At 36.9% G+C, this 13,308-nt stretch overlaps 1 protein-coding gene across 2 annotated transcripts in view; it reads right to left on the reverse strand.

Annotated features, from left to right (window-relative positions):
• LOC131952337 (uncharacterized) overlaps nt 1-13,308 on the reverse strand; it is a 30,784-nt gene that overhangs the window by 11,957 nt on the left and 5,519 nt on the right. For both annotated transcript variants that reach the window (XM_059314953.1, XM_059314952.1), the window contains one exon: nt 8,589-8,700. In XM_059314953.1, coding sequence (XP_059170936.1) covers nt 8,589-8,700 — 112 coding nt within the window. The remainder of the gene's footprint in view (nt 1-8,588; nt 8,701-13,308) is intronic.

A 13,308-nucleotide genomic window follows, 5' to 3' on the forward strand; every position in this document is an offset into this window, starting at 1 on the left:
AGCAACGATGGCTGCAGACGACGGCGTCAGACAATGAACTTGATATTCTCTGAAGACTGTCCCCAATCACGAATTACCTCGCCTCAGTTGTTACGCCCCTTTGATCAGTTGTTACGTCAATTTCATCAGTTGTTACACCCCTTTGAAGAGTTGTTACGTCCCTTTGATATTGTTACGTCCCTTTGATGTTGTTACGTCCCTTTGATCAGTTGGTACATCCCTTTGATAAGTTGGTACGTCCCTTTAATCAGTTGTTACGTCCCTTTGATCCGTTGTTACATCCCTTTGATCAGTTGTTACGCCCCTTTATCACGTCCCTTAGATCGCCGTACTCTCTAATCCTTCATACCATCTAACCAGAAATTAAATCCAGACTGCCCAACACCACAGTCTACTGTAATTTCCACACTCGTTAAATACAACACGATATTGTTTTCGTAACCTTAGCATCAGACTTTTCTTACCAAACAATCAAACTTTAAATTTGTTTTCACTACCAGTAAACCTATGTTAAATTTTAAAACGTCATTTGAAAATAACTCACAAAAACACGTATACTAAACAAACTTTACCCGTAAGGCAACTGCACCTAAATAACCTACCCTGGAACTTGACTGAATGCGAAAGTTGATTAAACATTTATTCTATTCACCAAAACAATAAAATATATATAAATACATTTTTTAAAAGAAACTAATCAACGAAATAACAACATGCTAGCAGTTAAAAACTCAGACTATAGCACGAAAGTATAATTCTAATCATTGTTTTCCATTGAATATAGAAAGAACTCCTGCGACATTACTGAGAAGTTCATATGTCTACGCTCTACGAAATGTAACATTTAAAACAGATCCAGAAATGTTAACTCGAGTTTGCAAGCATGGCGTGGTATCCGTTCTATTTAGAAATGTGAATATCATCAGCGAAATATCACGTCTAAAACTGTCGTTGTGCTTTCGTGACATTCATTTCATTAAAGGACGCTCGCAAGAATGGTAGCTCACGTCCAATCAAAAGGCTGCTGTCTCAATCAATGGTGCCGGAAAAACCGCGACGAACTGTTCACGTTCGACGCATGCGTGGTTGGAATTCAAGCGCCCTTCTGTATTCATGTGATAGACGGTGTGGTCTGACGGTAGGACGTGAACGTGTACCCCGAAGTTAGGGGTCATCCAGTAATGGCATTTGACGAGTTCAACTTGTGGAAGTCGCCAAGAACAAATAGAACGCCAACAATTTAAAATCATTGTTATGAATATATATATATATATATATATATATATATATATATATATATATATATATATATATATATATATATATATATATATATATATATATATATATATATATATATATTATATATATATATATATATATATATATATATATATATATATATATATGTTTATGGTTAGCTTAGGAAGAGGGTTGGGGGTAGCGATACTGTAGGTATAGGTATGTGTGTAATGTTTTTACACCTTTGGTTTGGGTAAATACGGATGGGGGAGGGGAATCGACAGGGTGCAATTGATCTGAGAGATATTGAATGTTGGGGGGGGGGGGAATTGATTGGGGTAATGTCCTATACTCAACCAAACCATGTCTCAATTTAATAAATATTTAGATTGAATTTCAGTTTTCTTTTTTTTGTTGTGTGGAATTATTAAGACTGCGTTAGTTTCTAATAATTTTGGAGATCTTGAACATATTATACAACTTAGTTGGTAATTATGGCTTATTTATTTTTTATTATACTAAATATATTTTATACTTTTGTATGCACTATTCAGTTACACTTTGTATATTTTAAATTGTTTTTATTTATGTAAGTCAATATAAGCTTAACAATGAGTTGTTATGAATGCTATTATAACCCTGCATGATCAGATACCGATAATATAGTTCTGCATATTTTAATCGTATCACACAGAGTTGCAGTTTGTCAGCTGTGTAGAAAGAGTAATTTATTTATACGTTAAGGCAGGCAGCATGTTGTAACCGTATATAATGTGATGCAGGTGAGTGATTCAGAAATATAGATACATGTTGTGCAGTATAACTTATATACGATTATTATTATATCTGTGTTATTTTTATGCCCGATCTTATTATTACACTTAAACCAGATTAAAGCAAGAAATACATTTTAGCCAGTAGTTAGAGTTTAAGGTTATTTTTATGATTAGTTTTTTAGATGTTTACTTACCTAATTTTTTTTTGTTGAATGTATATCAATGTTAAATTAAAATGCACTAGATTTCCTGTTTTTCTTACAAGCTTTTATTTAACTTGCTTCCTTATTCTGTCGTCAGTCTGTCTAACGGTCGCCATAGATCAAAACGCCCGAGCAAAATTTCAGGCACTTCAACATGACAGATTCGTTTCAAAGTTGGCACATGGGTCAAGATACGAAGACAATACAGTCTGAATTTAAATTTTACATAATTGGATGCCAAATTAATTTTTTAATTAATTAAATAAAGCCTGTCCACATTAGTAAGTTTCTTTTCCAACTATTACGTACTATAATACGCGCGTTATCACGTTCATTGGATGCGCAATAGTTTTTAGTCATGCAACTCTATTGTAAATAAAATATTTAAAGTAGGCCTACTTAAAAAAAAAAATCATAAAAACATTTTCATGGCAAGCTTTTATGTAAAAATGCACTAAAAAGTAGAAAATAATTTATTTTCTTTAAATATAAAATAATATACTACTATTTAAATAACTATACCCCCCCCCCCTGCCGCAGAGGCGTAGCAAGGGGGGGGCGGGGGTGCGGACCGCACCGGGTGACACCATTTAGGGGGGTGACACCAAGGCAAAAAATAGTAAAATATATAGAAAAAAAATTAAGGGGGGGTGCAAATCGAAAGTTCGAAGGGGGGGGTGCAATGCAAATCGAAAATTGTAAGATTGTACCCGGGAAGTGTCGCTTCGCCTCTGAGGGGGTGACACCATTAAGTGCCGCACCGGGTGACACCCGACCTCGCTACGCCACTGCCCTGCCGCCTCATCGTCACAATTAGCCAGATTAAATAATGTAAATAATGTAACACCCAAGCCTACAACCTCCCCCATCACCGGAAAAAAAATTGCAGTTATTGCTTTTCAAAACATAGATGTCGATGTACATTATTTTCTGAGCTTGGGCATCATTTAGCATATTCATTATATTTTTTATTTAAAAAAAAAAAGCCTTTAAAATACATAAAAATGTAGTTTAAAATCCAGTTTCTACACTCCTTTTTAAAAAGCTAATGTGTGTCGTCACACTTTCTGAAGCCTAGTCCGCCCCCCACCCACCCACCCCCCCCCCCCACACACACTCAAACCTCCTCGTCACACATCGTCACAAAATATCAACCCTTCATTACGATAACGACGATGCACTATTGATTACGGAGGGCTGTTTTCAGACTTGAGAGCGACCACAGGTCAAAAGTACCCCAATATTTTTTTAATATTGCACCAATCATGCACTAATTATGGACTCGTGTGAGCATGCAATAAAAAAACCCTCATTTATCCAATAATTAGTGGCTTTTATTGTATTAGTTCAACCTGGTTGGAGAAATCGTAATTCGAGTTATCGATTACAGCTATTACACCCCCCTCCACCCCACTACATATATAAGGGGCCATAATTGAGATTTCCTTTAACGCAATGTAGTTAAGATATTTTTTTCTTTCTAAACAGTCGCTCTAATTTGCTCCTCTCTCATTGAAAGCTTTTTCAGTTTTTTTTTTTTTTTTTTTTTTTTTTTTTTTTTTTTCATGATTGCCGTTGTTAACTTCTTGGGCAACATATTTTTATTTTATTTTTTAATGTTGGTAACTAGAAACTTCAGCAAGCCGGGAATAGGAGGAGAAGCGGTAAGGAAAAACGTGAAAGTGTGAGGGCTGGATTCGTTGTGAAACGGTGACCGGAAAGTTGCGCACTAGAAAACGGCGCAAACGAAAAATGCGCACTAAAAATGCGCTAGGGTATTTTTATTTTTTATTTTCTTAAATGGAGTATTTATATTCATTATCAAAAAGAGTGACTATATGGAGACTGTATCAGAATAAAGCAAAATATATCTCACAATTTAAGCGTATTAGTATAATAAGTATGTATTTGCGTGATTTTCTGTTTGCGCTGTTTTCTATTGCGCAGTTTTATGTGAAGCGTTGTGAAACTGCTAGGATATTAACAGAGTTTCTTTTCCTTTCTTGGGGAATGAGAAGCTTGAGGGCGCTTCGACACCCCCATTGACGAAATTGACACACTCACAATATAGCAGCCAAAATAGACACACACAACACAAGCACATAATAACAGCCAACGTAGACATACACTGACACACGCAGAAACGCACAAAAAAAGCAGCCAACATACACATACGCTGACACACAAACACATATACAGCCAACACGGACATACACTTACACACACGCGCACACAATAGCAGTTAACATACAAATACACAGATACATACGTACAATATAGCGGCCAAAATACACATACAGACACACACACAATGGCATCCAACATAAACATACACACACAAACGCGCGCACACACACACGACAACATCCAGCGTATAACACACAGAAAAATAAGCAGACTCAACCTACCAGTTAAAGACCAAAAAAATCTGGTTTTAATTAAAAACAAAACAAAACTGCATACATTCTTTAAACGAAAAATAACAATAGTGTAATTGAAAGCCATCGATTCACCTGTAAAACTTTTTTCTAATAGACCGTTATAAAAAGATCGAAATGAAGCATGTCGAGTTTATTAAGTGTTGACGTTGTATTTTTTTTTAATTAACTTCTTTAAAAGCTTATAGTTGAAGGAAAAATAACGCTATTTGCATGATTGTTATGTTACTCTTTTCTTGTACTTAATATTTTTTTCCTTATTTCATAATTATAACATCGAATGGGATTTCCCCCAATATAATTACATTTTGTGAGTCAACATGTTTGCACAATGTGACCCAGTGATTCTGACTTTGGACAGTTTTTTTTTTATTAATTCACTTCTATAGTTCACAAAGGCAGCAGTTGATTGATAAATGTTATGCGTTGTATGGTGGGAATTTGTATGTGCCGTATGGCCAATTGAATCTGATTTAAGACTGTTTTTCGGAATGTACTCCCATAGTTCAACCAAGAACATATACAAAACAACTGTTGTATTGGAATTAGTATGTGCCGTTTGATCTATTGACCAATTTGAGACTGTTTTTCTTACTAAATGTACTCCCATAGTTCAACCAATAACATATACAAGACAACTGTTATATGGAAATTGGTATGCGCTGTATGTCCCATCGCCTCTAATTTCAGCCTGCTTTTCTTCCTGCATCTTCGTCTATACTTCCATAGAACATAACATAATAGGCAGCTTTTATTTGATTTTGCAGTTGTCTCTTTTTTTTAAAACGTTTTTCTTAACTCAGCTTCGCGTTTGTTTGTTTGTTTGGTTGTTTGGATGTTTGTTGTTAAAATTGACATCGAAAATTAGCCCACTTCTGATTGCTCTAGAGACCTGAAATTTGGCATGCATGCTACTTTCGCCTAACAATTTCAGATGCAATAATAAAAACTAGCAATTAGTGACCGTAATTAGCTTAATTTAATTACGCTCCAAGGACCATAAAATTGAGGACATGATTTCTAAAGATACCGACAAGACTGGAGGCCTTTTGACACAGTTACTTCGGCCCCAATCGATGTGAGCGCGCTGGCCGTGATCGTATAGTGGTTAGTACTTCGCGTTGTGGCCGCGACAACCCAGGTTCGAATCCTGGTCGCTCAAGATTTTTAGTCCGTGTATTTATAAACACTTTTTTAAAAACCACGTTTTTCATGTGTAACAACGGACTAAAAAGGAGAAAATAAAATACTTAAAAAAAACTTTAAAAAAAAACACGTTTTTTATGTGTAGCAACGGACTAAAAAGGAGAACGGACACGGTAACACATTGTTAACGGTGACACGGTTGGTACGCTGGGCATGCTAAAATACACATAAACACGTTTTTCCTTAACTCAGCTTTGCGTTTATTTGTTTGTTTATGGGAGATTTGATCACGTGATTCGTGAGTAGATCTCCACGCCAGCAACGTAAATTACACCCTTTCTCTGTTTAAAGCGTATCGGTCGCTCAAGATTTTTTTAGTCCGTGTATTTAAAAACACTTAGTCAAGTCATACTTAATCAAGTGATTAGATAAAGTAGAAAATAAACTATATAAAAAACTTTTTAAAAACCACGTTTTTCATGTGTAGCAACGGACTAAAAAGGAGAAAATAAAATACTTAAAAAAAACTTTTTAAAAAACCACGTTTTTCTTGTGGACTAAAAAGTAGAAAATAACTATTTACATACATTTGATGACAAAAAACGTGGGTCGGGCAGATGGGTCGGGAAATTTGATGGTGAACGTACCCACGTTTTTTGTCATCAAATGTATGTAAATAGTTATTTTCTACTTTTTAGTCCACAAGAAAAACGTGGTTTTTTAAAAAGTTTTTTTTAAGTATTTTATTCTTGCGTTGTGTCCACAGTTACCCAGCCTCATCTACACTGGGGTTCGAACTCTGGACTTACAGATCAGCACTCACGAATACAGATTTCAAACAATACTCATTCGTTTCATAGATTTACAAATGGGTCTGTGCAAAACAAAGCTTTTCTAGAAACAGTCTAGTTTTGTAGAGGTGTATCGTACACTGCATCTTTTATTTATGTTGAATAATAATTTAACCAAGATTTTAATCTGTAGGTGGACGGCGGTGCTACAGAGCTTGTAAGTCTCGTTCCCTCTCGCTTGAAATTGAGATCTCGTTAGCCAGGGAGAAATATAAATTTTCGAACTCAGTTTTTTTGTTGTGAACAGGATTCCCATTGATAACAAAAAACATGGCGGTTATTTGTTTCTAAGCATCGCTTAAAGATTTTAAAATAGTTCCCAAAATGCAGCAATTAGATTGTATTTTATTTACTAATAATGTAATCAAATTAAGTACCAATATGCCTAGGCTATTATTATGTTAATATTTTAACTACGTTTGGGACAACTTGTTTACGATTCGAATAAATAATGACGAAGTGTACGCGTCTTAAAAAGAATAACACTTTAGCTTCGGCCTTATTTTTCTTTAAATTAGGCTACATCTTGTAGTCTATCATTACGATTGTTTACGATTTTGAATATCTTAACAATAGCGGAAGTAACATTTCTATTGTATTCTAACGATTTAATGTAAATTGTCATATTTGGTTTGAAAATACTGGTTGGAACATGCGAGAACGAGGGAGATTGTGACTTAATTACAAGCTCTTTTGTGGTAGATCGCGCGCTCGCTATGAAGTCATCGACTAAAAATAGTTTAAAGCTTAGAGAACTGAAACTCAGAGGCGTTGCGACTTATTCCGACGCCCGGGGCGGAATATCAAATTTACGCCACATGGGCGAAAAAGCCCCCCCCCCCCCCCCCCCCCCCCCCACAATTTTAGACACCATCCCTTGTTATTATGTCACAAAATTGAAAAAAAAATGTTAGTCAGAAAAGCCAAGCAGTAGTCAATTTTTTAAATTTATTTTCGACTGTGCACCATTCAGTAATGCAACGCTAAGTTTGGTTATATTTAAAAGAAAAATAATTACCTTTAATAAAAGGAGGGTTTTATTTTTTTTTTTTTTGTATGCTTAAGTTTCTTTTTTCTTCTTCTTCGTCCTTTATTTTAGTATTGGAAGGGATCAATTTTTTAAATTTATTTTCGACCGTGCATCATTCAGTAATGCAACTCTAAATATGTGTTTACCCCCAACTTCCCCTGGGCTGAAACTAGAGCGTTGACATTAATCTCTGTAACGTAACATGAAACAGCTAACATTTTGGGACCCATTCAACGTAACAGCACATTTTGTTTAAGCGTTCTTAAGTTTGGTTATATTTAAAAAAAAATTACCTTTAACAAAAGGACAGTTTATTTTTTTGTGTATGATTAAGTTTCTTCTTTCTTCTTCTTCTTCCTTAATTTTAGTGTTGGAAGGGAACCCCTCCAACACATTAAAGTATACGTGTCAACTGGTTATGCGCCATTAAGGCCATTTACTACGATTTCCGCCTGCTTTTCTTTTTAGATTTACGTCCATAGCCTTTGTCCAACGAAGAACAAACTACCAGGCAACAATTGTTTGATTTTGGAGTTGTCTCTCCTCGAAGAGTGGCTGTCCCCAGCTAACGAGCCTCATCTGCTCGAATGCTTAAGTTTACTTAGATGATTATTTTTTGCTATTTATTTCTCCATTTACTAGAACATAATCAAACTTATTAAACAATGTCTTATGTAATAAACGGGACACACGAAACAAATAAATTCCACTAAAACACCTGTACTAATTAATAATATGTGTATGTCTTTGTTAAAAGTTAATTAGAACATTACATTTTTTATCTCCTTTACGCCAGCCGTTTTTCTTTCATGCGTGACCAAAATATGTATTCCTCTAAAGATGGCTAATTGATAGACCCGTATCGACCCGGCGCGGCTGATTTACTGACGTCATTAACTTACCGGATATCCGGTTCAGCGAATGGACAACTTCCTTGGTCTTTATCACAGAAGCCACAGTGACCGTCGTCAAGGGCCTCGTGTTTATTATCACAGAAATCTTCCTATCCCCAGCCTGTCAGAGAATGAGAGAAAAAAAAATGCATTCGTTCAGATTTTGTTGTAGAGTTTGTTGGAGTATATTTTTATTTTAAATAAATTCAGGGGAAAATTTGTTTTAAAGGTAAGCATAATTGAAGTACACACGGTACAATTTTTTTCTCAAGTATATAACTGTGTGGTTATAGAGCACTTGACTGCTAACCCGGAAGTCTCGAGTTCGAATCCCGGTTAAAGTCAGTAGACCGTTGTTTAGTTAACCTAGCTCTGATTGAAGGGTACATAACTCATGTTAAGAAAACAGACGCGGCTGGGCATATCCCACTATCTCTTCATATGCCGATGTCACAGAAACAGGTGAACTCTACTTCACCTGACCAGTGGGCCGTCAGGTTCGAAAAGGGAAAATATCCATTCAGTGGCGTAGGCAGGGGGGGGGGGGGGTTAGGGGGGGTCATAAACCCGCCCATAGAGCCCTCGGTATATAGAAAAAGTATGAGGGGGGGTGCAAATCGAAAGTTTGAGGGTGGGGTGCAAATCGAAAGTTTGAGGGTGGGGTGCAAATCGAAAGTTTGAGGGTGGGGTGCAAATCGAAAGTTTGAGGGTGGGGTGCAAATCGAAAGTTTGTCCCCGGGTCCCCGGGTAAAAATTGGAACCCCCCCCCCCCCCCCTCTTGAGACGATCTTGGCTACGCCACTGTATCCATTGTTTAAGTCACCAAACACCTTAATTGATGTGCAGTATACGATCGAGTTACAGAGTAGGGCGAGAGAGTTGTTATGTATTCCTACAAAGTTGACTAAAGTAAATCTTATTTACTTCATGAAATCACTCTTTTAAATGTGAACGCTTAACGGCAGGCTGGGGCTATGATGCTAAAGAATGTTTAGCGTAGAAAGCATTGGTGGCCTTGTTTTGTATCACGTATAGCTTTCAGCATTGTGTGTGTGTGTGTGTGTGTGTGTGTGTGGAAGGGAGGGGGTGGGAGAGAATTTTATGAAAAGTTTATGTTTTGACTATCACTTGAGTCATCATGACGTCCCTTAACTGTATCTACAGGACGCCCCGTAACAATAAAAGTAGAGTCAACATTACGTCCCATAACTGTATCACTTGAATCAACATGACGTTACATAACTATACAAGTCGAGTCAAAATGACGTTCCATAACTATGATTTTAGTCAACATGACGTCCCATAACTGTATCAATGAAGGCAAAATGATGTGCCTTAACTGTATTATTTAATGCAACACTTTGTCCCATAATTCTAATGTTGTATTCAACCATTACGTCCCATAACTCAAAAGTTGGACTTAACATTACGTCCTGTTTACGTCCCATAACTCTAAATATAGATTCAACATTACGTCCCATAACTCTAAAGTTGGATACAACATTACGTCCCATAACTCTAAAGTTGGATTCAGCATAAGGCCCCATAACTCTAAAGTTGTATTCAACATTACGTCCTATAACTCTAAAGTTGTATTCAACATTACGCCCATTACTCTAAAGGTGGATTCTACATTACGTGCCATAACTCAAAAGTCCTTTTTTTGTGTTTCATTTTACCTAACACAACGAAAGTTCTTACTTGACCTGCTATTTTAAAAAAAAAAACAACAACAGACAGATCACGTGACTTAATTTCATTTTTTACCCAATAAAAAATAACAACAACAGCAACAGCCGCTGGATTTGAACTTGTCTCACTCGATCGATCACGAACAACCGTTTGATTTTAAAAGAACCCTACGCTTGTCCGGACCCCCAAGACAACTTGCCACCATTTGATGGCCAATTAACTCAAGTCTAAAATATCTCGATCCTGTTGTCATTCGATCTTTATGAAAACAGCATGCCAGATTCAAGGGGAATTAACTCTCATGGTTTACGTGCTCGGATGCATTTCCTACATTAAAAAATCGATTACTTCTAGTCAACTTCCGGTTTCGCTTTTGCGGCCATTCAGATTCCGTTTTGAGATAACAACAGCGGGGTAATGGAGAGAACAGACACAATGGAGGAGGGTTTAAATGGTGATGCATTATCGGAATAGAGGTGACTTAAAGGTGAGACGTGATGGTGACAAATGGTGACATGCGATCCTACAGGGGTTATTTAGAATGAGGTGTTGAATATATTAGGAGTGGAAATGATTAGCTTTTTATTTCTTTAGACATGTGAGGGCCATGCAAATTTTCGATTTGCACCCTCCCCTCGAACTTTCGATATTTGCACCCCCCCCCTCGAACTTTCGATATTTGCACCCCCCCACCTCGAACTTTTGATTTGCACCCCCCTTCAAACTTTCGATCTGCACCCCCCCCCTCAAATTTGTTTCTATATATTTTACTATTTTTTGCCTTCGTGTCACCTCCCTAAATGTTGACACCCGGTCTGCACCCCCCGCCCCCCCCCCCCTCGCTACGCCTCTGCTTAAAGGTGAGACGTGATGGTGACAAATGGTGACACACGATCCTACAAGGGCTAATTATAACGAGGTGTTGAATATATTAGACGTGAAGAATGATTAGCGTTTATTTCATTAAACCTTTGAGGGCAATGTTGGTGACTTAATGGTGAGACAAATGGTGACATATTATCTAATATCGGCTAATTAGAATGAGGCGAAGAATGTTTTGGAGTGGCCTAAAGGTGAGACGGGATATAAAGAATGGTGACACATGGTGACGCATGGTCTAATATTGGCTAATCAGAATGAGGCGTAGAGTGTATCTGGCGAAATGGTTAGCTCTTCCTTTCATTGAAGCCTGTGAGGGTCACGTTGGTGACTTAGAGGTGAGACGTGATCTGACTGGTGGTGACAAATGGTGACACATGGTGACACATGATCTAATATCGATTTTTGCGCATTCGGGTAAGTGTCCATTCGATCATTTGTCGCATTCGGGCAAGTGTCCATTCTAGCAATTGTCGCATTCGGGCAAGTGTCCATTTTAGCAATTGTCGCATTCGGGCAAGTGTCCATTCTAGCAATTATCGCATTCGGGTAAGTGCCCATTCTAGCAATTGTCGCATTCGGGCAAGTATCCATTCTAGCAACTGTCGCATTCGGGCAAGTATCCATTCTAGCAATTGTCGCATTCGGGCAAGTGTCCATTCGGGTGTTTGTCGCATTCGGGCAAGAGTCCATTCTAGCAATTGTCGCATTTGGGTAAGTGTCCATTCGGAAAAACGGCCTTCGGGCAAATGGCATTCGAGCAAGTGTCTTTCAGGAATTAATCGAAGACCCTGAGATCGCAAGATACTGGTGTGGTTTGAAATCACATATTTCAGTCGTGAGTATTGTCGGCTTCGCGAGACAGCGTGGTCGAATGGTAGAGCGTTTGGCTGCTTTTCCGAAGATCTGGAGCTTCTGACTTGTGTCCTGTAGGATGTACCTGAGTCGATCCAGCTCTTATTGGTTCCCTGACTTACATTGGGGAAAGTAAAGGCGGCTGGGCAATAAGTACATGCAATCTATTCACCTACCACGTGAATCTCTAGGTCTAAGAAGGAATTTTTACTTTTTATTTTTGAATTTATTAAGTACGAACTGAATGCAAAAATATTGACTAAAATATCGACTTAGTAATTTAAAGTTTAAAATGCATAATTACTTAAAGGTTGAAAGTAATAAAAAAAAATATGGAAAAAAATATTCTTGGTAATAAGGTTTAATTAATAAATGCATTGTTCTTTCATGAAATCTCTGACACCTTTTAGCGACTGATGTGTTTATTTGTGTGCTTGTGTGTATGTGTTTACCTCAGATATGTAATTTAAAGCGTCAGTTTGCCCTGCTTTAGTATTACAATTTTCATCATTGTGAAAAAAGATAAAGATTTACAATATTAACATTTGTTTCTGACGTGTAGCCTACTTTCATTTATTTAAGATGGTTTATTTATACAAAATACAGAAAGTTTAAGTACATTTTAATTTTTAAAATCTGAAAATGCAAATGTGAATGGCGATTCCATAATCTTTTTTTTTATTTTCTGAAATTTGTGTTTAAAAAAAAGTTTATGCAATGAAGAATTTCTTATTACAGACAACTAATTGCTTTACAGATTATTTTTATACAAAAATCATGTACTTGTTCCATGTTGTATAAAAGCAAAGGCATAAAATTAATGGCAAATATTTAATCAGTGGTAAGAGATATATTGGATTTTATTTTAGGACACTTTGTTATAGTGTATATCACACTGTAATGGTTTAACCAAAACAGATGTGGGTTCTACATGATTTCGGTTTCACTAACTTTGTATTGACGCTTTGTTATAATATAAAGAGTTCCTTCCCTTAGTTTTAATGATTTAGTATTTAGTTATAGGGTTTGCAAGGGTGACTCGTCAAAAGAGCGCACGACAAAAGAGCGCCGACATAAGAGCGCAGACAAAAGAGCGCCGACATAAGAGCGCCGACATAAGAGCGCAGACAAAAGAGCGCCGACATAAGAGCGCTGACAAAAGAGCGCAGACAAAAGAGCGCCGACATAAGAGCGCAGTCAATTAAAAAAACACATGTTGTACGCTAAACGAATATGACATGGTTAACACTTGTTTTAATTAAACAATCGGCGAGAAAATAATGTTTTTATTTTTATATGATGG

The sequence above is a fragment of the Physella acuta genome, unplaced genomic scaffold, assembly GCF_028476545.2.
Source record: "Physella acuta isolate Inbredline_101_S28 unplaced genomic scaffold, ASM2847654v3 ptg000867l, whole genome shotgun sequence".
NCBI classification, from domain to species: domain Eukaryota; kingdom Metazoa; phylum Mollusca; class Gastropoda; family Physidae; genus Physella; species Physella acuta.